Raw genomic sequence first — 23909 nt, forward strand, 5'->3', positions numbered from 1 at the left:
AGATTGAGTATGGTGATTATACGAGAATTCTGCCCATGATAATAAAGATACTCAATCATTTTGTCTTTCATCTATGAATGAACGTAAATAAGTTTTAAGAATTCTATTAATTCTTTCTACTTGTCCATTACCCTGTGGATGAAAAGCCGATGTGTAATCCAACTGAATATCAAATTTCTTGCAACGTGCTCTCCAAAATTTTGCAGTGAATTGAGGTCCCCTATCAGAATTAATATGCTGAGGTAGTCCATGTAAACAGAAGATATGATCAAAGAAATGTTGTGCCAGTTCAGAAGCAGTTGGAAGTTTTTTCAGAGCTACAAAATGTGCCATTTTTGAAAATCTATCTACAGTTACCCAGATTACTTGTTTCCCTTCAGACATTGGTAAATCAACAATAAAATCTGTAGAAAGATGAGTCCATGGTTCCACAGGAATAGGAAGTGGTTGTAACAATCCCCAAGGATGTCCAGGTAAAGGTTTTTGTTTGGCACAGGTTGGACAAGCATCTATATAAGCTCAAATATCTTGGATTACTCGTGGCCACCAATAGTAACAAGATAAAAGTTCCTGAGTACGAAGCCTCCCTGGGTGACCCGCTGTAAATGAATCATGGGCCCAAGACAACACTTTTTTGCTTAGCTGATCAGACACAACCATCTTTCCTGCTGGCGCCACATCAGTAACTGTAAGATGAATTTTCGCAGGATCAATAATATATTGGGGAATGGAAGGTAAATCCTCAGGTTCAGAAATACGAGAAAGTGCATCCGCTTGTACATTTTTAGAAGCTGGTCTGTAGCGTAAAAAGAAATTAAAACGACTAAAAAATAAAGACCAATGAGCCTGTCGAGGATTTAGCCATTGTGCATGACACAAATATTCTAGATTTTTATGATCAGTCTACACAATTACCGGATGTTGAGCCCCTTCTAACCACTGACGCCACTCTTCAAATGCCATTTTAATTGCTAGGAGTTCCTTGTCCCCAATTCCATAATTTCTTTCCACAGGAGTAAACTTTCTTGAGAAATATGAACAAGGAAGAAGTGATCCTTTTTCAGATGATTGACAGAGGACAGCCCCAACCGCTATGTCTGAAGCATCTACTTCCACAATGAAAGGTCGTGTGGGATCCGGATGATGTAAATAAGAATTTTGCAAAAATGCTCGTTTTAAATTCTCAAATGCTTGAATTACCTCAATAGACCATTCTCTGGCATTAGCCCCCTTTTTAGTCAATGCAATAAGTGGTGATACTTTCTGAGAATGGTGGAGAATAAAATGTCGATAAAATTTTGCAAATCCCAAAAAACGTTGGAGAGCCTTCACTCCAACAGGTTGAGGCCATTCTTTAATAGCTAACGCTTTATCCGGATCCATATGAAACCCAGAAGTTGAAACTATATATCCCAAAAACGGTAAAGAGGATTGTTCAAATAAACATTTCTCCAATTTGGCAAATAAACGATTCTCACGAAAACGTTGCAATACCAAACGTACGTGCTGTCAATGGGAGTGTATATCTTTAGAAAAAATAAGAACATTATCAAGATAAACAATTACTGATGAATGAAGCATGTCTCTAGAAATCTCATTCAAATTTTGAAAAATTGCCGGTGCATTACTAAGTCCAAAAGGCACAACTAAATACTCGTAATGCCCATCCCGAGTATGAAATGCTGTTTTCCATTCATCGCCTGGTTTAATACGAATTAAATTATATGCTCCACGAAGATCTAGTTTTGTAAATATCTTTGCTCCTTGCAATTGGTCCAACAATTCAGAAATGAGAGGAAGAGGATATCGGTCTCTAGAAGTAATGGAATTAAGACCCCGATAATCAATACAGGGTCTGAGAGTTCCATCTTTCTTAGCAACAAAGAAAAACCCGGCCCCAGTTGGAGAAGTAGATGGCTGAATAAATCCTTGCTCCAGATTTTCTTGAATATAATGAGACATTGCTTGCGTTTCTGGTAGTGACAATGGGTAGACCCTTCCTCGAGGTGGAATTGCACCAGGTAGTAAATCTATAGCACAATCAAAATTTCAATGTTCAGGTAAAAGTTCCGCCTTTTCTTTAGAAAACACATCTGCCTGAACGGTCATGGCGTTAAGAGCTCCCGATGAATTGCTTACTGAAAAATTGCCACGATGCCCCACACAAAGCGCAAGGCCCAGGTGAGGGTTGGAGAGAGCTCCTCCACCCCTCTGGAGTCATCGCAACTCAGGATTTAGAGTTTTTTCGCCGCTGTGTCTCCGTAAATGCCGGATGAGAAGGTCGCAGGGGATCGAGCTCTGGAGAGTGAGCCAATGTCCCCGACCAAAATAATTCTAAGCCCCGGCTCACCGAAAAGGCCGGCACCACCAGGCCATGGGGAAGAAAGCAGCTTGCGGGGTGAAAAGAGCACCACGGAGATGCTCCGAGGAGAGGCTGAGGCATTCCAACAGACTCAAGATGGGGAAGGACTTATCACACAGGAGCACGGAGACAAGGTACTACCCGGAGAAGTAGATGGAAGTACGGGACTTGATCTCGATGCAGGGTTAAGATCGATAGGCCATGGGAGCGGTGCCGGCCTAGCAGCTTGTGGGGGCGAAGCTGGAACTCAGGCTGCCCCAGCGCAGATAATATCATTAATGGAACCTGAGATTTCATTAAACACAATTTGGAAAGCTCTCCAGTCCTTAGAAAAAGTGATTTTGGGCCTGACTAAAGAAGTTATAGAAGTCAAACAACAAGTTAAGGAAAATGCAACTGATAAAAATACAGAAAAATAAAATTGACAAATTGGAAGAAAAAGTTAAAGCAGTTGAAAAAGTGAATACATCTATAATGCAAAAAGATATGGAAGTTGATAAAAGATTAGAGAAAATTGAAAATGTTTTGAGAGCTCACAACTTAAGATTTTTGAATTTTCCAGTTCTTAAGAACATTTCACCAATAGAACTATTTAAGTTGTATGTCTCACAAATATTAAAGATACCAGATGAACTGAAACCCATGATATCAAAAGCATATTACCTTTACTCAAATGAGAGAGAAGATAATGAACAACAAGAGCCACCAGAATTGTCAAATCTGTTGAATTTGTCTCAGGATTTGATAGTTACATGTCGTAGACCTTTATTAGTGATGTTTACATTTCTAATGGATAAAAATAATATCTTTAAGCACTATTTTAGAAATAGTCAGATGTTATTTTTTTGGCCAAAAAGTTTGGTGCTATCAAGATTTAGTAAAACAGACTCAAATGAGGAGGAAAATCTTCTTGGGAATGAGAGGAGAAGCAGTGCAGAAAGGAATAACATTCAAACTTCAATTTCCATGCAAATGTTGTTTAATGTATCAGGCTCAATGCTACGTTTTCTTTGACCCAGTATAATTGAGGGCATTCCTGGATTCACACCCTAGCCCCATATAAGCAGGCTGTTTGAGTGTATTGAATAATTGCGGAGAACCGTTCAGGTCACCTTTATTTTCTTGTTAAGTATGATTTGAGTTTTCTTTTTTGATGCTCAATTGTTTAAGCTCTCCCTTATTTCTTATATTTGACTACATGCACAGAATTGAATTATGTTCTTAATGTTGAATATTCTGAAATTGATATTTCTATAATTTGTGCTGTAGGATATTCTAACACAAATGGATGCTTGTAATAATTATATAATTGATAAATTAAAAAAAAAAAAAAAAAGAAAACACATCTGCATACTCCTTGTACTGAGATGGCAATGTCCCAATACTATGGACTGACCTATGATTAAAAATAAGGCAGAGTGCTAATGGCTGCATAACACCACACAATGATGCCTATTATGATGGTCAAACACAGAAGCGTCTAAAAAGAGGTGGTAAAACTGAAGTTGGTCGTAGATAGATGAAATGACAAAGGAGTAACAGCCAAAGATACACAGGACCATGGCAGATCGGACAAACAACTAGAAAAGCAAGCTATACTCCAAGACGTGATCTGTAACAACCTCCAATCAATAATGGGTGAATGTTTCTGAAGCCAAGGTATACCCAAGACTATTAGATGAATAGATTTGAGCAACACATAAAAATTAAGTTTGTCATTATGAAGAATCCCAGTGCGTAATATCACAGGTGCAGTGATGGAAGAAATACTTCCTGGCAAAGGAGTCCCATGAATAGAAGACACTCGAAGTGGTAGAGAATGAGGAACCTCCGACAGTTGTAACTGTTGTACTAAGTCAGCAAGAATGAAATTTCCTCCTGCCCCAGAATCAAGAAGAGCCTGTGTTGAAAAAGTTCCCCCAGGATTCTCCAAGGTAACCGGAACAGTACATTGAGGAGCTGGACTCAAATAACCTAGGATTAGCTCCCCAGTAATACCTAGGCTTGATAGTTTCCCGGTCATTCCTTACATTGCACTAACATATGTCCCTTTTCACCGCAATATAAGCATAAACCTAAAGTACGTCGACACTTTCTTTCCTCCGGTGTAAGTGGACTATGACCGACTTGCATGGGTTCCATACTCTGAATGGATTGGTGTTCCGAAGGTACAGACATTGGTTGAGAAAAAGATGGAGCTAGTGTAACAGGTCTAAGCTCTCGAGACCATTGTTGAAGTCTACGATCAATTCTTCCAGACAAATTGATAAGACCTTCTAGATCTTCTGGTAGATCCCTTGCTGCTAGATCATCTTTAATTCAAGGAGATAATCCTTCCAAAAAAATACTGTGTAAGCTATCCTCTCGCCATCCTAGTTCTGATGCCAAAGTGCGGAATTCTACTGCATAATCTACCAGCGGCCATGAGCCTTGACGATGATGTAACAGTTCAGAGGCTGCAGTAGATTGTCGAGCTGGTTCATCAAATACAAGCTTAAAATTGTGTAGAAATTGTGGCAGATCTCCCAATATCGGATCTCCTCTTTCCCATAATGGAGAAGCCCAAGCCAAAGCTCTGCCATCTAATAAAGACAATAAATATGCAGTCTTCACTTGATCAGATGGAAATTGTGTGGGTTTAAGAGAAAACCTTATAAGGCAATGATTGATAAAACCCCGGCACTGTTTGGCATCTCCTGCATAACGGGGTGGTACAGGTAACTGGAGGCTGCAGCTGGACCTACAACTGGAGGAACCAATGGCGGCATTACTACAGAAGGTGCTGCATTGTAGAATAAATTAGTTTTCAAACAGGAACATCAGGATCAAGTAAATATTTAACTACAAGTCAATAAATATATTAATTCAAAGCAACAAGCAAAAATAAAGAAAAAACTTATGCAGAGACAAACTGAGAAGCTACGTTCAGGGTTGCTGTTAGGTTGCCAAGGCAACCAGAACGCCTCTTCCCAGTACAGTTAATAAGACAAATTTGTGATGTACCTTTTGCAGTAGCATTGGAATCATCTCAAGCCCCAGCACCCCACTCGGCCCCACGTTCTGACCCAAGACTCTCGAATACAGCCACCAGCTCGCACCCCAGCTCACAAGACGCCCACATCCTGGCATGAACCACACGCAATTCCCACCAGCACCCGCACACGCTGCAACTAAACTTTACTCCATGCGCGCGCATGCAAGCTGACGTCAAGCATGCAAACATGCGCATGTTTGAGACATCAGCTGCAAAGAATTGTGCGAAACAGAATAAATCTCGCCAACCACCTCTGACCAACGCATAGGCCGGCAAAGCCGGCGAAAACATCGACCCCACATGAGCTCTACAAAAGGTAACTTTACAACATATCTTGCAACTCAAGTGTTAATTACTGCTTGCTCTCTTGCAATGGACTTATAGAGAAAAATGCTCAAGTTGCTATGAAAGGAAGGTAGGGTGGAGACTGAAAGCTGCTTTTCAGGTGGAGATCTGTATCACTTAAAAAAAAATAAAACAAAAAGCCACAAAACCCCTCAGCCATCCCACTGGATGTTTCTTAAAATAATTCTTCCAATGCCTCATTCCTATTAGCTCTCCTTAATGAAAAGTTGCCCCTTCTTCAGTCACTCCTATCATAGCCTTCCCAATCATGGCTTTGCGTCTTATCTCAAAGCCTCTCATTTTTTTCCTGTCTTTCTTATTATTTATTTATTGTATGCTCCAAGGAGTAGGGACTACATTTTGTGATCTGCAGGGTACTTGTGACCCAGACCAGCCACTATCAGAGGCCAGCTGCTGGGCTCAGTGGACCTTGGCCTGACCCAGCATGGCATTTCTTATGCTCTCATGACTGTCCTTTGTCTCTGTACAGCACTGCATACATCTGGTATGTGCAATACAAATGATTTTATTAATAATAATAAAAAAGATAAAGACAAGCCAAAGGACTCATCAAATAAAAGCCAGGATCACAAATTCTATTGCCTCTGTATTGAACCATGGTGTGACTGCACCTTCAGTATTGTGAGCAGTTTTGGTCACTCCATCTCAAGAAAACTAGAAAAGGTGTAGAGGAGGGTGATAAAAATAATAAAGAGGATGGAAAATCTCTCCTATAATGAGAGGCTACACAGGCTAGGGCTCTTCAGCTGGGAAAAGAGAAGACTGAGAGGGGACATGATAGAGGTGTAACAGGTAAATAAACTATAGTTATTTACCTTTTCAAATAATACTAAAACAAGGGGACACTCCATGAAACTAACAACCAGCAGATCCAAAACAGATCATAGAAAGTGCCTTTTCACTCAGCACACTATCAAGCTGTGGAATCTGTTGCCTGAAGACGTGGTCAAGACAACTAGCACAGTTGGGCTTAAAAGAGGTTTGGACAAATTCCTGGAGGAAACAAAAAAAACTATTGCTGTCCCTGGGAATGACTAACAGAAATTAGATCTACTTTATGGGATCTGTGATTGGATTGGCCACTATCGGAGACAGGGTGCTAGTCTTGATGGATTTTGGTCTGACTCAGCATAGCAGTTCTTATGTTCTTTATTATGGATACTGAAAATGTCAGACTGCCTTTTTTTCTGTGGGTCTTCATCTTTTTGAGTTAACTGCCTGTTCACTATGAAAGGAACCAGTAAACCTCACTAAATATTCTAAGAGATAGTAAAAGAAGCAATATTTATCATCAACGGGTCTTTTAGAAGTTGAATGCATTTTCTACTTAACATAATTATTTGAATTCAGTTGATTTTTTTTTTTTTTGTCTATTTATTTGGATAAACAGGTCGAACACATAGTCATGGTCACTTTGTCTGCAGCACGTGGGGGAACAACCATTACAAGACCTTTGATGGAGATGTATATCAGTTTCCTGGACTCTGTGATTACAACTTTGCTTCAGACTGCCACGAATCTTATAAGGAATTCTCGGTTCATATCCAGCGTACCTTGATTGATGGGCACCCCCATATCAAGTACATCCTGGTCACCATCAAAGATGTTACCATCTACTTGACTCCCCTCATGGTGGTGGTGAATGGAGCCATGTAAGTAATTCCTTGACAATTTTTGTATACCTTTAAATTCTTTGGGAACTAGAATGGGATTGTAGTCATGACTCTAACGTGAAATGCACAATAACAGTTGAGCCCTTGGGCTCTGTGAGGATTCCATGCCTTCTGCCGTCAAAATAATGTTATAATCTAACAACCACTACAATCTACCTTGCACTGCTAACTGTATATACGTATATACTGTGCCATCATGTTCGCTCCTGTTTATGGTAAACTTTGAAACAATGTAACTGTCTTTATTGTAAATTGTGGCACAACTGTAATTGTAATTTTTTAATTATAATTTTGATTATAATCTGCCTTCATGCTAGTTTAGGAAAGGCAGAACATCAAATGTTCATAACTAAATAAATCGGTGGCTTATGGTGCAGACTCCGAACCATTTTGGTAGTCCTTTGATCTTCCTCTATTCTGTCTATATCCTTTTGGAGATATGTTCTTTAGAACTGAATATTATAGTTAGATATGATAACCCTAAGATCTTACATATGATTATCTCACCCCAATTTTGTGCTGCTCTCTTGAATTACTGCATCCCAAATGAATAACTCTACCCTTTTTGTATTAAATCTCAGTTGTTGTAGTCTTGATAACTCCTCAAGCTTCTCATTTTTTAGCTCCAACTGGAATGTCCACTCTATTATAGAACTTACTATAAAACGACAAACCTTTTCTTCTAACTCCTCGACATTATTCGTTATGAAAATATAGAATGATCTTAGACCTAGAATTGATCCCTGAGGCATTCAACTGATAAATCCCCTTTATTTGGTATAAGCTTCATTTACCACTGCGCTCTGTTTCCTACTGTTCAAACAATTTCTAACCCAGTTTGCAACCTTAGGACTCACCTGTAGACAATTCAGTTTATTTATGAGCCTCCTGTAATCTATTGAATTCAAGATAATCCATTACTCTATATTATATTAGTGATTCCATCAATTTATGGCTCACTGAGGTCAGAATTACTGGTATGTAGTTATCAGTCTCACCCTACTCCCGTTTTTATGAAGCAGGACAAAATCTGTTCATATTAAGGCTTCTAGAAACATTCATGTCTCCAAAGAATTATTGAACAGAACCATCAGTTAAGCTGCTGGAATCTAAGCTCTCTTAATATCTTAGGATGTATCCTGTCTCAGCTCATTACTTTGTCCATTTTCAAGGACTCAGCTATCGAAATGAAGAGTGGTGGCATAGTGTTTGTGCTGTGCACTGCCATACAAAACACCTGGGTTTTATTCCCCAAGTCTCTTCTCCACAGACTGGCAGTATGCATAGTCCTTTTGGGGGGGGGGGGGGGGGGGGGGGGGGGATGAGTGTACCCACCATTGCAAATTGGCAATACTTAGTAACTGATTCATTAAGGTCATTCCTCATAGACACAGAATGAGAGAAAAGCCTTAGTGAGCCTTGTGATCACTCAGAATCCACTTTACCGCATTCCAGTGGGAGCTGTGATCCTTGACCTAGAACTGCAGCTGTGAGGGGTGGAATAAGTAAGTTGGACAGGTATATAAATATAGAGGAAATACTATGAGCAGTTACAAATGAAGGTTCATGGTGCTATAGCTCTGATTGAGCTGGGAATCCAGAAAGGAGCAGGAGGAAACCATTGGACAAAAATAAAGAAAGAGGACTGATCTTCTTAACAGTGGTGACGTTATTTCATATAGTACCAACTATACTGATTTTCATATTGCATCAGGTTGATCATTGCTGCTATAGCCCCTTATCATGGAGTTAATTTTTCTAGTCATTTTCATGGTGAATGATGGGAATTATCCTTCTTCATAGTCGTCTTTCACTGTAATACAGCATCATGTTGTTACAATAGAAGAAATACATGTCTATAATACTACTATAGTGTAGGTGTTACAGAGAATAACTGTCTTCCCTACAACTACAACTTCCCTACAACTTTGCCTCCTGTTAATGACCTTGTTAATCGTGAATGTTAACCCCCAGGTTCCTTGTAAACCGATCTGATATGATACAAATCATGAAGGTTGGTATGTAAAAGAATTAAATAAATAAATAAACAAACTAACATAGTAAGAAGGCCCTAGCAGCTTTAACTTGATTGTTCTTTGTAACATAAATTGGTATATAAGAATTTTAAATATGTAAATTAATTAACTACTTGCTCATGTCTGTTTTCATCCTTCATATGTCACCCCAACAGAAACAACTCATGCTATTGTTTCCTTGAAATTATTATGCAGTAGCAACACAGATTTTTTGCCATAATAGGGATTCATTCATATTGAAACACAAAACTTGTTGACACCACCAGATCTATTCTGTTCACCCTTTCTTTTCGCTTATTGCTATTCCAAAGGCAAGGGATGGTTAACTGCAGTTCTTAGGAGTCACAAATAAGCTTGATTTTCACAATGGAGGCAGTACACACAAATCTCTCGTGTGTATTCATTGAGGATATCTTGAAAACCAGACCTGTTGGTGGCTCTTGAGGACCAGAAGTGGCCTGCCCTGCCATAGGCTTGGGCTTTACAATCTTTTGCCACCGCAAAATATATTACTTTTGTCTCCACCACTTCTACTTGCAAGTGGTGGAGACAAAAAAAGTGTCTGAATTCAGGAAAGCATGGGATAAATATAGGGGATCTCTAAGGAAGTGATGAGAATTATAATGCTAAATTAATTGGACGGATGGGCAGACTGGTTGAGCCATGCAGTCTTTTTCTCCTGTCATGTTTCTATGTTTCTATTCAATGCCCGTCCCATGCCTTTTAAAATTCTGATAACATGTTTGCTTCCATTGGTACTGGTAAGTTATCCAATGCATCCACTACCCTATCTATATAGAAATGCTCCCTTATGGCACTCCTGAATCTAAATCCTTTAAGACTCATTGTAATCCTTTGTTTCCACTGAAAAATGTTTACCTCTTGTATATTTGTACTTTAGATTTTTTAAATAAATCTATCTGGTCACCCTCTCTTCAAAAGTATACATATTTACAATAGGCCCCTAAAATCTCAGCTCAAAAGGTTAATTATCTAACACCATTTTTGGAAAATCTTCTCTGCATCTACTCAATCTATTTTCCTGCAGAGGTACAGCCTTAAAAAATGAAAGCAGTGGTCCAGATGACATCGATGACTGGTACTGAAGTATCACCACCTCCTTTATTCTCAAGATTACAGCTCATTTGTACACAATACACATTATTTGTCAAACAATAAAGATGATAGTCAATTTGGCACAGAAGAAGCACAGAATATTTGACACATATGTAGTCATATGACTGTTGGAATGCATGCTTTGGTAATGTCTGTTAAAGGAATAGGTATAGCAGAATAGCACCAAATTAAAGGAGATTTTAAAAATAGAATTTTTCTACATACAATAAACCAATTCAACATTTTGATTTGCTTTGCAGTAAAAGATTAAAATACAAGACAGGTTCTGTGGCATGAACCTGTTCTTTGCATCCCATAATCCATTGTTCTGAATACAATTGCTCACGAGAACCTGATAAAACCCATTCTCGTTTAACAGGTTTCGTCTGCATTTAGCTTTTTATTCTTTGTGTTTTAAAGACTCTTCATCTCATTAGCCAAAAGTGCCAGCTGTCCCTTAAAAAGAAATTCCTTCGTAGTACTATTACCATAAAACACACCCCTTTTCCTATCGCATGCGATATTTACTGCATTTTGATAAATCTAGGCCTTAGTTTGCTGTAAAAAAAAAAATCAAAATGATTAAAATTCTCCAAATTGGTGGTAGCTAAAGTGAAAGAAGACATGGATCATAAACATTAAAATAAAGAGGCATTCTCTGTGTACTATGTAGCGAGCCAACTACATATTTTCATTGTTGCATAGGGTTGCCTTTATTCAGGACAGATTAATTCACTCCTGGGTTTATCTCATTGCATCTGTGAGCTTGTAGCACTCATTTCCGATTGATTTCCCTATGAAAGATAGAACTTCAAGTCCCTGCATGCCACGGGGTAAAACCAGGAGCGGATCAGGCTGTCCTGTGAAACTGGAACCAGTTGGCAACCCTACGGTTAAAGAATTTTCAAAAAATGACTTAAATGGTTCCTTTACCATTCCATTGCACATCTGGGAGCAGCCATGGTTACAGCAGTCAGGAATTAGTTCCTGTTCACTGATTTATCCACATTGACTAGGGATAAATCAGATCCCTTATCCATAGGTGGGGATTTGGAACACTTTGCCATATATGAAAAGAGCTTGGGGGTGAGAGATCAGCATTTCCTGTAAGCATTGTCCCCTTCAATCTAAAGTGAAAGAAATCCCATACTTCATTTGGTTTTATGAAAGCTAGAGAAAGTTCCTAATTTTGCTTTCCTGGCTGGATTAATATCATAATTTGACATACACTGGTTTGGGATATACATCCAGTACAATCATTAACTGCTGCCATGAAATTGTATTTGCAAAGTTTTTAGAAGACACATCTAACCTGTATGCCATGTAAGGACGTCCCAAATATACCCCATGTACTTTGTTGGCTAATGTCTGCTCCATCCATATCATCTTTTATCAATGAGTCATTTGAAAACTGGATCTCCTGATCCCTAGAGAGTCTTCGTACTTCTGGGGAGTGTGTGTACTTTTTTGCAGTAGCAATCAGGGTATGTGTTTTGAGTTTTGGTTCAGACATCTCATCCTCAAGACAGGGCACCAGGGAGGCAATATTCACTCAGTCACCTAGTGGCAAGATATGAGGTACTTTTGTACCCATGCACTATATCTTTCAGTGAATTTTTGAAAGAGAAATGACTTGTACCTTATCTTTCAAAATGAGCGTCCATTGAAAATGTACTTACATGGAAGTGGGTACAAAAGATTTGCCACCCTATGTGAACCTTTGGTCATGCACCCTCCTCCATCAGCTTACCTATTGGTGGCAGCTCCAGTACAGCGCTCCCTCCTACAGTGCTCGTGGCTTCACTATAATGTTCCCTTCTTTGCTGATGCTGGCTCTAGCACAGAACTCTGGGCCTCGTGCTGGCAGGATTTGTTCACCCCAGAAATTTTGGCTGTCTAAGCAACTGCCTAGTTTGCCAATTGGAAGCACCGGCCCAGACAAACTTATCCATGTACTCTGCCCTCTGCATTTTCTGTGGGTTAAGGAAAATGGGGGCATAACTACACGCATAGATTTGAAAATTAAACTGTATGCATGCAGTTCTCTTTTCTGGCCTAGCTGTACCATAGAAGCATCTCTTTTTTTTTATGTTGTGAAAGTACATTTTCTAGTTAGCCAGCTAAATTTATTTGAAAATTGTCCTCCATATGTTTTGGGTCAACCGGCAACAACTGAACTAGTTCCATGCATGCAGAGACTTGCATCTCTGCTTTTCAAAAGCCAAACCAAGATTTAGGTTCTAGGATACACTGGGGCAATATTTGCTTAATCTATCCATGATGCCTTGCAGCTCTGTACAATAGACCGGTCTATTTTACACATGCTTATTTATAATATATGTTGTAAGTCATTTTACATTTTACAGGTTTCTCCATTATTCCCAGTTAGTGCTAGTATTTTTAGTATTTTCAGCACTTGAGAATCCATGTTCTATAACTTAGTCATTGGTAAAATTTGCAGGTCTGCAACGAATTTCCTGAAAATTCAACTCTTAAAACCATGTGGGAAGAGATGGTCATACCCCTCTTTCTGTGTCTGACACTTAGACACCTATTGGCAGGTCAGAGATCAGTACTAGTAGCAACTTTGGAGAGCAAGGTAACTATCTTGCTTTCTGAGCAGTATAAGGAACAATCTTAAGGCTTAATTAGGATCTGTGCATGTATAATAGGAAGTGATGTGGGTAGATTTGCTGAATCCACACTGGTGAGATTTTGGTTGCCTGAAAAGTATGCAACACTTTCATTACATGCATACTTTTAGCCACATACAAAAGAGGTATTCTGGGGGAGGAGTTTCTGGTGCATGATTGGAAATGTATGTGCTTAGTAGGCATGCCACTAATGTGCATACTTAATGCCAATATTCAACATCGCTATAGGGGATGTGCACACTTTTAGCTGCCTAACAAGCCAATCCTCAAACATAATACGGGTGGGTACCTTAGGTGTATAAATCAGCTGGGTTTGTGTGGGATGGACAGTATGTGCACCCATAGCCAGTTACGAGCCCTATGGAAAATGTACCCCTTTATGACCTATGCAAGGGAGCGAATCTGCACAAGATGATTCTTTAATGAATGCTTGATGGGGAGAATGAGCAATGTTTTACAAAGAAAGAAAGCAAAAAAAAAAGGGTAATTTTCAGTCACTGGCTAACTTTGGAGGGATATTCAGTTGTACAGTTACACAATTGAATATAGGCAGCTATCTTAAAGATAGCTGAATAAGATTATCTGGCTACCTTTAGGACTGCTGTATGACGTGACCAGAATTAAGTGAATATGCTCCCAGAAATGCCCCATGCTATCCATCTAAATATTAAATGAATAATGAGATATCTGGCTAAACTTTAGCTGGATAAGTGCCCAGAAATAGCTGATTAGCTTGTATAGTATGGTTTTGTTATGATTCATTTTTTTTGTTAGCCACCATGAATATAAAGATGTGTGGGATACCAGCTTTCCAAAAATTAAATTAATAAATAAATAATATGGGAGTTAACTGGTTAAATGCCTCTGAATACGGACCTCAAAATATATAAACCCTTTTGTTGTGTCATGGTCTGATGTCAGAAAGACGACAAAGTTAAACAGAGGACAGGGATCCTCCTAAAGAATACAAGGATGAAGAGAAAAGTAAATAATTGCTACAAGCTTAAGACAGCTGTCTAGTGATACATATTCTTGGCTAGACTCCAGTGTAAAGAGCTTTTATTTACAAATGGCTACCCAGTGTGCAGTTTATTATGTGAGGTTATCAGCTGAAATTCATTAAGTATTAAGTGATACCTGCTGATCAGAGTCTATGTGTGCACTAAAGCATATGGGAGGCAAGGAGAATGGGGAACATCAGTCTTCATTAAAATTCCTGCACTGTTCAAAACTAAGGACTTGTCTTTTAGCGCTTATGAATGGTGAGGGTACTTTTAGCAACAGAAATACAAACTTCAGCTCAGTTCTTCATCTTCTACATACTGCTCTTCCAATATTATGCTCTCCTCATACAAATCTGTCAATTAGGGATGTAGAGAAGTAAAATTTTCATCATGGGTATGGCAGCAAAACAGAAGGACTCCAAAGGTGTAGCATTAGAGGTATAGCAGCAAAGCAGAGTGGTAGCAAAACCCCTAAGGTGTAACATCATAGGCATGGCAGCTAGGCAGAGTGGTAGCAAGACCCTGAGTATAGCATATGGGGTATAGCAGCAAGTCAAAATGGTAGCAAGATCCCCAAGATATAAAACCTAGGGTATGGCAGTAAGAATGAATAGCAGCAAGAACTTCAAGATGTAGCATAAGAGGTATGCAGCAAGACACCCCTCTCCCAAGAGGAGCAGGGCAACTTCTCCTTGCTTGGTCCTCCTTTTTGTCTACTTGCCAACGTCTTCCACCTCAGGTCCTTCCTGGCTACTACCCTTCTCAGGAATTTGTTGATTGCTCTAGTTACCAATTTCACTGCAATACTTTTCAGTGGGCCATAGACTTGAATGGGAACATAAACAAATGAAACGGAAATTTGTTTAAATTTATGGGAACACTCCATTCATTTAAGGGGTCCATCAATGAAGCCAAAATGGTCTCATTTGTTGCATTTTATCCATTTGTTTCAAATGAATGCACATCCCTACAATCAATATTCCTCATACCTGACTTGAAAAACCTGAAGCAATACCTTCGGTAGATTTTACCCCTTTATACTTACCAATTTTTAAAAATATGGACAGTGTGATCTCTTAAAGTATACACAGACCTTTTCATGTGAGGAAGGTGGTATTGCTATGTGATTCCATTGGATATCAATTCCAAACTTACTCTGGGAGGGGAACTACAATTCCAAAATAAGAGAAACATTTGCTAATGTTCCTTGGAACAATCTGATGACTCTAATGAAATTTACTTTAGAATTGGGGTACAATAGTAAGAATATGAATTGCCCTGACATCCCAAAGACTACAATAAATTCAGTCAACTGATATCAGAGGTAGAAATAATTGCTTGCTTTTCCTCTGGGGCAGCATTGATATGACTCAGTCACAAGCATAAGTATGGGGCCGAGGCAATAAAGTCGCATAGAAAGCGGGTACTGAAGAGTCAGCACCGACTCTCTTGATGCGCGTATGGCCCCCCCCCCCCCCCCAAAGGATGGCACCATGCAATACTTAAATTAGGGGGTCACATTAACAAGGATGCACTAGGGTCTCTTGTGACAGTAGCGCATCCTTGCTAATGCAAACCCAAAGGTTTTCGTGACTGCCATACACCGGTCATGAAAACTGATGCCGATAAACCTGGCATCTATTTTTGTGACTGCCTTACAGCAGTAAGGGAAACCAACACCGATAAACCTGGTATTGGTTTTAGTTGCTAAAAACCAATGCCGAATTTATCGGCATCAGTTTTCCTTAGCAGCAGACAGCCATGAAAATCGATGCCGATAAACCCAGCGCTGATTTTCGTGACTAGTTCACTGAAAACCAACGCCGAGTTTATCGGCATCGGTTTTCGTGGCTGTCTGCCGCTAAGGAAAACCGATGCCGATAAACTCGGCATTTGTTTTTAGCGGTCACTAGCCAAGGGATTGGGGTTGGTGCCCCTCTAGAGCAGAAAAAGGATGAACAACTGCCCTCTCTGATTACCTGAGGCAGGCCGAAGAATGGCTGAGGAAGGAGGGAAGGATAGACAGAGATAAAGAAGGCCATGCGGTTTGAAAACAGTGGTTGGTGTTTACCATCTTGCAGCAAGGAGGTTTTCTTCGCTGCCCTCAGGCTCTCCAACCAGTTCGCCACCGCTATCTTGAAAGTTTAGAAATAAAAGAAATAAAAGAAAAAAAAATTGATCGGGCCCATCACAACAACCGACACCAAGTTTAACGGCGTCTGTTTTCGTTACCGGTGGACAGCCACGAAAACCGACACTGATAAACTTGGCGTTGGTTTTCTGTCACAAAAACCAATGCCAGGTTTATCGGCGTCTGTTTTTGTGGCTGTCCGGGTAACGAAAACCGACGCCGTTAAACTTGGCGTCGGTTGTTGTGATGGGCCCGATCATCAATTTTTTTTCTTTTATTTTTCTTTTTATTCTTTTTTGATGCGCATATCTATTAATGCCTGCTCCTGGCAGGCGTTAATAGATGACAGTTAAATGTGCGTCGGAGACACACATTTTTCTTTTTGCATCGGGAGTGAATGCTAATAGCCTCATTCAAATGCATTTGCATGTGAAGAGCGCTATTACATTCACTCCACGTTAGACACGCGTTGAATAGGCACTAATCCCCTTATTGCATTAGGGGATTGATTAGCGCCCGCCTATTCTACCCACGTCCAACTGCACGTTAAGAGTGCGCTCAGCTCAGCGCACCATATTGCATTGGCCCCTATGTGAGGAGGCTGTGATAATCTTACTTCTATTTAAAGATCTGAAAGCTTTGTCTTAAAACAGCTATACTATGAAACCCATGTTTTCACAATTCTGCTAAAGTGGAAGTATTTCTGATATTTTCATATGTTTTCCTGTTTTCTGCTTCACTCTTGTAAATAAAATATAAGATTAAATGTTTCATTGTTTAATGTCTTAGCCCTTGTGGAAGGTGCTAGAATGACAAGAGACTTCCAGCTATCCATAGATGATGGTGAGAGAGAAAATTTCCACAGTCCCCTGTTAGTATGCTTTCTCTTAACCTTGTTATTGAGGTATCACCTCTTACTGCTACCACTTGATACACGTCATTTCTATACTACACTACTAGATGTACCAGTGTTATACAGGTACAAACAAGAGAAAATTCCTCATTTGTGGTGCATACAATCTAGTCAAGACACAAAAATAAGACATCTGAAAGGACATTTCCTTCTCCATACCGATCCAATCTTTAGCCACTCTGCTGGGATTCCCAACAAGGGTCCCAGTTAGTCGCAATTGAGATGGTGAATTTGTAATACTTAAATTTCTAAGTATTTATAAATGTAGCCATGTTTTTACCAAGGTAAGGTCATGGCCTACACTGACACACATGACATGTTGCTCTGCCATGAGTAGGGTCGGCGTGTCCATTAGGCAAACTTCAGCAGTCGCCTAGGGCACTGAGCAATAGGGGGCACCAAAGAGCAGCCACATGGTGCCGCTAGCAGGGCCTATCCCTGACGTGGCAAAGAGAAATAGAGACTGTGTGCTTCTCAGGGCCGCGAGCAGCCCTGAGAAGCACACAGTCAGTGCCGAAACAGGTAGGGGGGCGTGACTTGGGGGGGGGGGGGGGCAGAGCAAGGGTCGCCTAGGGTACCCAATATCCTTGCACTGGCCCTGGCCATGAGCCTTCATCAATAAGGACCTCTGGAGGAGAAACAGTTCAGAGTTAATTAACTCAAAGAGAAGTAATTTCATCGCATGCACTTGCTGGCTGTTTCTAAGTGGGGTTGCCTTATTTTTTGAGCTAGATACTACTACTAGTTATTTTAAAAGCACTACTAGACATATGTCGAACTGTGCAGACACATATAAGAGACAGTCCCTGCTACAAGGAGCTTACAATCGTCAAGATAAACATACATCACAAACAAGAATCTGGAAGAAATGTGTTATAGAGGAGTACTTAGGATTGAAAATTAGTTTTGAAAAGGGGAGGGAGCATGATGCACAGACACAGGAAGTGTATTCTGTAAGGCTGAAGGTGGAAAGCAAGGAGTCAGAACTTGCAGTGGAGAAGAAGGGCACACATAAGAGCGGAGTTCATTAGGAAGGGTGTAGGGAGAGAGAAAAGAAGATAATCATCAAAACAGTAGGATAGAACACAATTCAGTCTCTAAATATATATCATTACAATATTCTCAAGATTTTCAATTGCTGATTCAATACATCAACACATGATGAATACAAGTGAATCAAAATATTTCTCAACAATGCTAAATTGTCAGTAAAGTCCCACAAATGATCTCTGAATAGATCAACTCCTTTTTCTAAACAAATATGGATCCAGATATTTTTGGAAATCCCATCCCATGAGTGGATTTTACTTCCTCAGCCCATAGGATGGCTGTCTCGTAGCTTTTCCTTTCTCCCAACACCTCCAGAGGCCACTGGCACGACTTTTTAGGAAAGTATCTACAATTCCTTTAGCTTGAAAATGGCATGGAGATTGGAGATAGTATTCCCTTGCCAGCAAACTAGTTCCAGCACCATTCTGGATTCACATTAAAATGTAAGTTCAAACAGCAGATTTCTGCGCAGACTAAATTGCTCTTACCCATGCCAAGCAGAACACACTAGGAGGACTCTTTCAACCACAAGGGTCATCCTGACATCTTACATCCGTGATATTCATCAGCACAATTCTGGGTTATACGACTTTTCTAGATTTTAGAAAAGACCACCAAAAATAAGGAACCACATAGATTAAAGTTTCTGAAAGCGCCTCCTGTTTAACCATGCTTTCCTCACTGGATCAAAAAAAAGTAGCATACTACTGCAGTGCTCATCCTCAAAAACCTGCACATTACCAGCATAAGCAGATGAGAGATGACAACAGGGGAAAAGATGTTACAAGGTACATTCCTTCCAAATTTAAAATATATCCTTGAATGAAAAGGAAAAAAGGACAAATAACTAAGCAAACAAAGGTAGGAGCAAAGCAAAAACATGCACAAAATAATATTCCATTTAGAGGAACCTGAGTATATGAATGCTGTTTTACATAAATTACAAGTTTTTAAATACTTTGGAAAAGTGATAAATTACTGATTCCATAGCACTGGCTCAGCAGTTTACTGAAACATATATATTCTAGCTTTGCTTTCCTTTTGCTGCAGTGGAGGAGTAGCCTAGTGCAGGGGTTTCCAAACCTTTGGGACCTCTTTTCAACCTCCAAAAGTTTTGCAGACCCCTCCATATGTCTCTTAAATTTTTACAAAATTTTAAAGAGATCACATGATGCCATGCTAGGAGCAGGACGCATCTTGGTTCTGCTCTCAGAGGCTTCTCACTATCCACGCTCCTTTACTGGCTTTACACTTGTGCTACTCTTGCCTTTTTATCTTACTGCATTTGGTGTGCGTTGCTGTATAGTTTTGTTGGTTCAGGAGTCACGATGACCTCTAAGATTGTCAGAAAAGAAAAGTGAAACCCGGTGACTCCAAGATGGCGGAGCAGGAAGAAGACCGGCAGTTGGCAGATAGCTTGTCCACTAAGGAGCTAGTGGAGGTGGCGGCCACAGCAGTCTCGGAAACCTTGTATGTCAAATTTGAGCAGGTTTTCAAAAAATGTGATGGCTTTGGAACCTCCATGGACACAGTGATACACCGGGTGAGTGCAGTGGAGCAACGAGTGTCGGACGCCAAAGATGGCGGCAAGGAAATGGAGGCCATTATTTAAGACTTGCGCACCACGGTGACACGATTGGATGATCAAGTGGAGGACCTAGAAAACACATCCCGCCGGAATAATCTATGCTTCATGGGAATCCTAGAATCAGTCTTGGACACGGAGCTTCAAGAATTTTTAGTGTCTTGGCTGATGCGGGAACTCGGGCTGGATTCTAATCTGGGCCTGGTGATATCGAGCATGTATATCACTTGGGATTGTACTCAGAAACTCAGGGGGGACCTTGAATAGTGATCGCTTGTTTTTTGAATTTCCAGCATAAAGTGGATAATTCTACAGGCTTTTCTCAAAGGTTTACAGCTGAAGATGGAAACTGCAAAATCTTAATTTTCCAGGACTTTTCAGTGAAACTACTGGGCCTCAGAAGGGCTCTCTCTCATATATGCTCTCTCTCACATGCCTGTAAAATTCGTTTCACTTTATTGTACCCTGCAAAATTGAGAGTAAATCACAATGGACAGATTCTTTTTTATTCTGTGCCTGCTGAGGCCCAGGGTTTAGTGGACTCTTTGCCTGCAATGATGAATAATATCATCACTGAATGGGGTATCAGAGACTGAGTTTAGCCTGCGTGAACAATTTATTTTCCTTTCTCTGCTACTTGCAGGAGAAATATGATTTAATATTGTTCAAGGGTTGGCCCTGTTCTGGGCCATGTGGGGGGCTCTTATGCCATTGGTGGGTCCTCCTTATTGTGCTGATTTTTATACCCTCTGCATATAGAGGTTGGCACAGTGCTCTTTGTTTTATTTTTATTCTTGTATGAGGGCTTATCTGCTTTTCATGTAGTCCTAGTACTGGAGGGTGGTCCCCATGGCAATCCCCTGTTGTCCCCCCTTTTCTCTTGGTTTTGTGATTGTGATGAGGTCCTGGGGTTCAATGCTGGTCTCTCTCTTCTGGAAGTGCACCTAATGGATTTTGCAGTCCTCTTTGTGATCCCAGATAATAATTTATTTGTCCGGGGCAAGTCTTAAGTGTCTTTCCAACCAGGGTCTCGAACCCCCTCTCCACTTGGTCTCTACAGTCAGGACCTTATCTGTAGAGCCGCTGGAAACCTGAGGTTTAACACAGTCTTACCATCCAGTTGTTTCACTGGGTTGCGAGTCTTTTAATTTCAGTCCACAATTTCAGCGAATCAAAGCAGAAAAGGGAAGAACAAAATCCCAAAGGAAAATAAATGTCAGCAAACCTTGCTCTTTTCTTTAGAGGGTCAAGATTCCTGGTCCAGCCAGCCTTTACTGCTCCACAAGCTCTTTCCACAGGGAGACCTTGTCACCTTCTGAGCCTCTCGAGGGGGATTTAAGTATGTCTCCCAAGGATCCCTTTTTATAGGCCCTAGGCCCTGCCCTGAACTATCCTGATTGGCCCAGTTGTCCAGCCTGCCCCCTTCCCACAGCTGCAACTGCTTTCTGAACTCTCTTGGTGGAAGAAACCACTCTCCCTGAGAAAGGCTGGTTCTCATGACTAAGGATAGCTGCAGAGTGATTTCTGGGAATGTGGCATGCTTGGGCTCTCCGATAAAGAGGCAAAAGATCTTGAAAGTCCTAGTGAGACATCAGGCAGATATTGCACTGTTCAGGAAACCCACCTGAGTGACCAAGAGCATGGTAAGCTGGCTAGATGGTGGGTGGGTGATGCCTATTGGGCATCCCTTGGTTCCAAAAAAGCTGGGGTGGCTATCCTCATCTGTAAAACTTTACTGTTCAAGAACAGATCAAGGATTCGGGTGGTAGGTTTTTAATTTTAAGGGGCTCTTTGAATGGGCAGCCCTTATTATTGTGTAATATTTATGCTCCTAATGTGTATGATCATGGCTTTTTCTGGGGTATTCTATGTAAACTACAGGTCATGAGGGAGGGTTATACTTTGGTGGGGGGAGATCTGAACAATATTTTTTGCCTTGCTCTCAATAAATCCCATTGTCTGGCTGGAGAGAGATTAATGAACCACAAATGGGTCCTCTGGCTCTGTGATAGTTTGGATCTTTTGGATTCATGGTGAGTTTTCCATCCCACTGAAAGGGATTGCCACGCCACGCAATCCACCTGTTAGCTTCTATGTTTTCTCAGATTAATCAGGTGGTTATTTGTCCTCTGGAAATTCAGACCATGCTCTCATTTGGGTTGATTTTCATTGGGGAGAAGTGAATTGTGGGGATAGGAGGTGTCTGTTTCCTGATTACTTGTATACGATGCGGGATTTAGGTCCTTCTTAGAAAGTAGTGTTGTGGAGCGCTAGGAGAGCGATCCCACTCCTGGGTGATGTGTGTCCTTGGGCCACGGCTCAACCCCAGAGGGCTCTGAAGAGGTGCCGCGGGAGGCGTGGCATGCCCGAGCATGGGCTGGACGGGAGCGGCATGGAAGACAGGCCCTCCTCCGGACCTGCACGCTTCGGAAGACCCAACAACGCAATGTTGGTCTTGTGAACAGTCCTCCGACCGTTCCTAGCCCTTTCGGACCTACCGCAAGGTACGGCACGAAGCGGCAGGCCAGATGGAGGCCAGGGCAGCGAAGACTGGAACATGGATTCAGACGAGACTCAGGAACGACGTAGACTCAGGCACAGAAGTGGACTCAGGAACGAGGTGCAGGATCCATAGACGTGGACTCAGGCATAGATGCAGGATCCTTAGACGTGGACTCAGGCAAAGACGTGGACTCAGGAATGAGGTGTAGGATGCATAGACATGGACAGGCACAGGCGTGGACTCAGGACTGGATGCACAGAGGTGGAATCAGGAACGAGGGCTGAAGGTAGACATGGGCGCCCTACTCAGGCCACCCGCGGGACTGAGTCGCGGACCACCCTGTCCCATGCGCGCCCTACACAGCCCTGGAAGGCTGGTCGCGGACCACGCAGAGAGCGGGAGAGCACAGGAAAGAGGAAGCAGGTTCGCTGCACTCCTGGCAGCACAAGGCAAGGATACGCTGCTCTCTTGGCAGCACAAGGCAGGTTAAAGCATTCGGATCAGGAACAAGGATATCTGGAACAGCAGGAACATCAGGACTGGAACACAGATACTGGAACAGGAGACACACCTCAGGGCTGGATCAAGAGACAGACCTTGGGACTGGAACAGCAGGCAGACATCAGGACTGGACGAGGAGCTCCGACAGGTAACACGAAACACAGGACCTTGCAGAAGTGCTGGAACACGGACGACTTCCTGGAGCGAAGGATCTCAGGAGTGACCAACTCCTTGCGAAGGCAAAAACACACTGAAAGCTGAGCCCTTTAGTAGGGCTGAGGTGGACAACGCCCAGGGAGGGGTCAGCAGGGGGCCACACCTGGCTGGCCCTTTAAGAGGAGCAGAGAGGCGCGCGCCCGCGCCCTAGGAAGCTGGAGAGAAGAGCTGGAAGCTGGTGGCGTCCTCAGCCACGTGGAGGGCCCAAGGAAGCCGCGGAGCAGCCCTGGACTGGAGCTGGGTGAAGGCAGGTCACTGGAGCAGCTCCCAGCTGCAAGGACAGAAGCAGGAGGAAGCAGAGAGAGGTAAGGCTGGCTGCAGAGGAAGCGGGGGAAGGGCTGACTGCAGGAACGGCTCCATGCCGTGAAGACAGCAGGCAGAGCAGAAAGCTGAAGCAGGCTGCAGGCACTGGCAGGGACGGCTTCCCAGCCAGGCAAGGACCCGGACTGAAACAGGCACTGGGAGAGACGGCCTGCTCGCTGAAGGTCCCGGGATCGCAGCAGCACGTCGGGGAAAGGCAGAGACAGCAGCCGAGGAGCAGACCGCATGGCAACAGCTGTGGGAACGGCCCCAGCTGATTCAGGGAGAAAGAAGCAGCCTGACTGGCTGTGGCTGTAACAAGGTAAGAGCCTGCCCACGCTCTTGCGGGCAGGAGCGTAACAAGTAGGACAATTTTCATGAGCATAATCAGGTCCATGTTTCTAACCGTGCTCTTTATTGGGAAACTGCAAAGGCTGCTGTGAGAGGAGAAGTCATAGCCTATTT

At 41.8% G+C, this 23909-nt stretch overlaps 1 protein-coding gene across 1 annotated transcript in view; it reads left to right on the forward strand.

The window, feature by feature from the left end:
- Positions 1-2265: 2265 nt before the first annotated feature.
- Positions 2266-23909, forward strand: part of MUC2 (mucin 2, oligomeric mucus/gel-forming) — a 198292-nt gene continuing 176648 nt past the window's right edge. The window contains exons 1-2 of the mRNA XM_029583115.1: positions 2266-2521; positions 7153-7414. Of these exons, the coding sequence (XP_029438975.1) occupies positions 2266-2521; positions 7153-7414 (518 nt within the window). The remainder of the gene's footprint in view (positions 2522-7152; positions 7415-23909) is intronic.

Source organism: Rhinatrema bivittatum, chromosome 17 (genome assembly GCF_901001135.1).
Source record: "Rhinatrema bivittatum chromosome 17, aRhiBiv1.1, whole genome shotgun sequence".
In the NCBI taxonomy this organism is placed as follows: Eukaryota; Metazoa; Chordata; class Amphibia; order Gymnophiona; family Rhinatrematidae; genus Rhinatrema; species Rhinatrema bivittatum.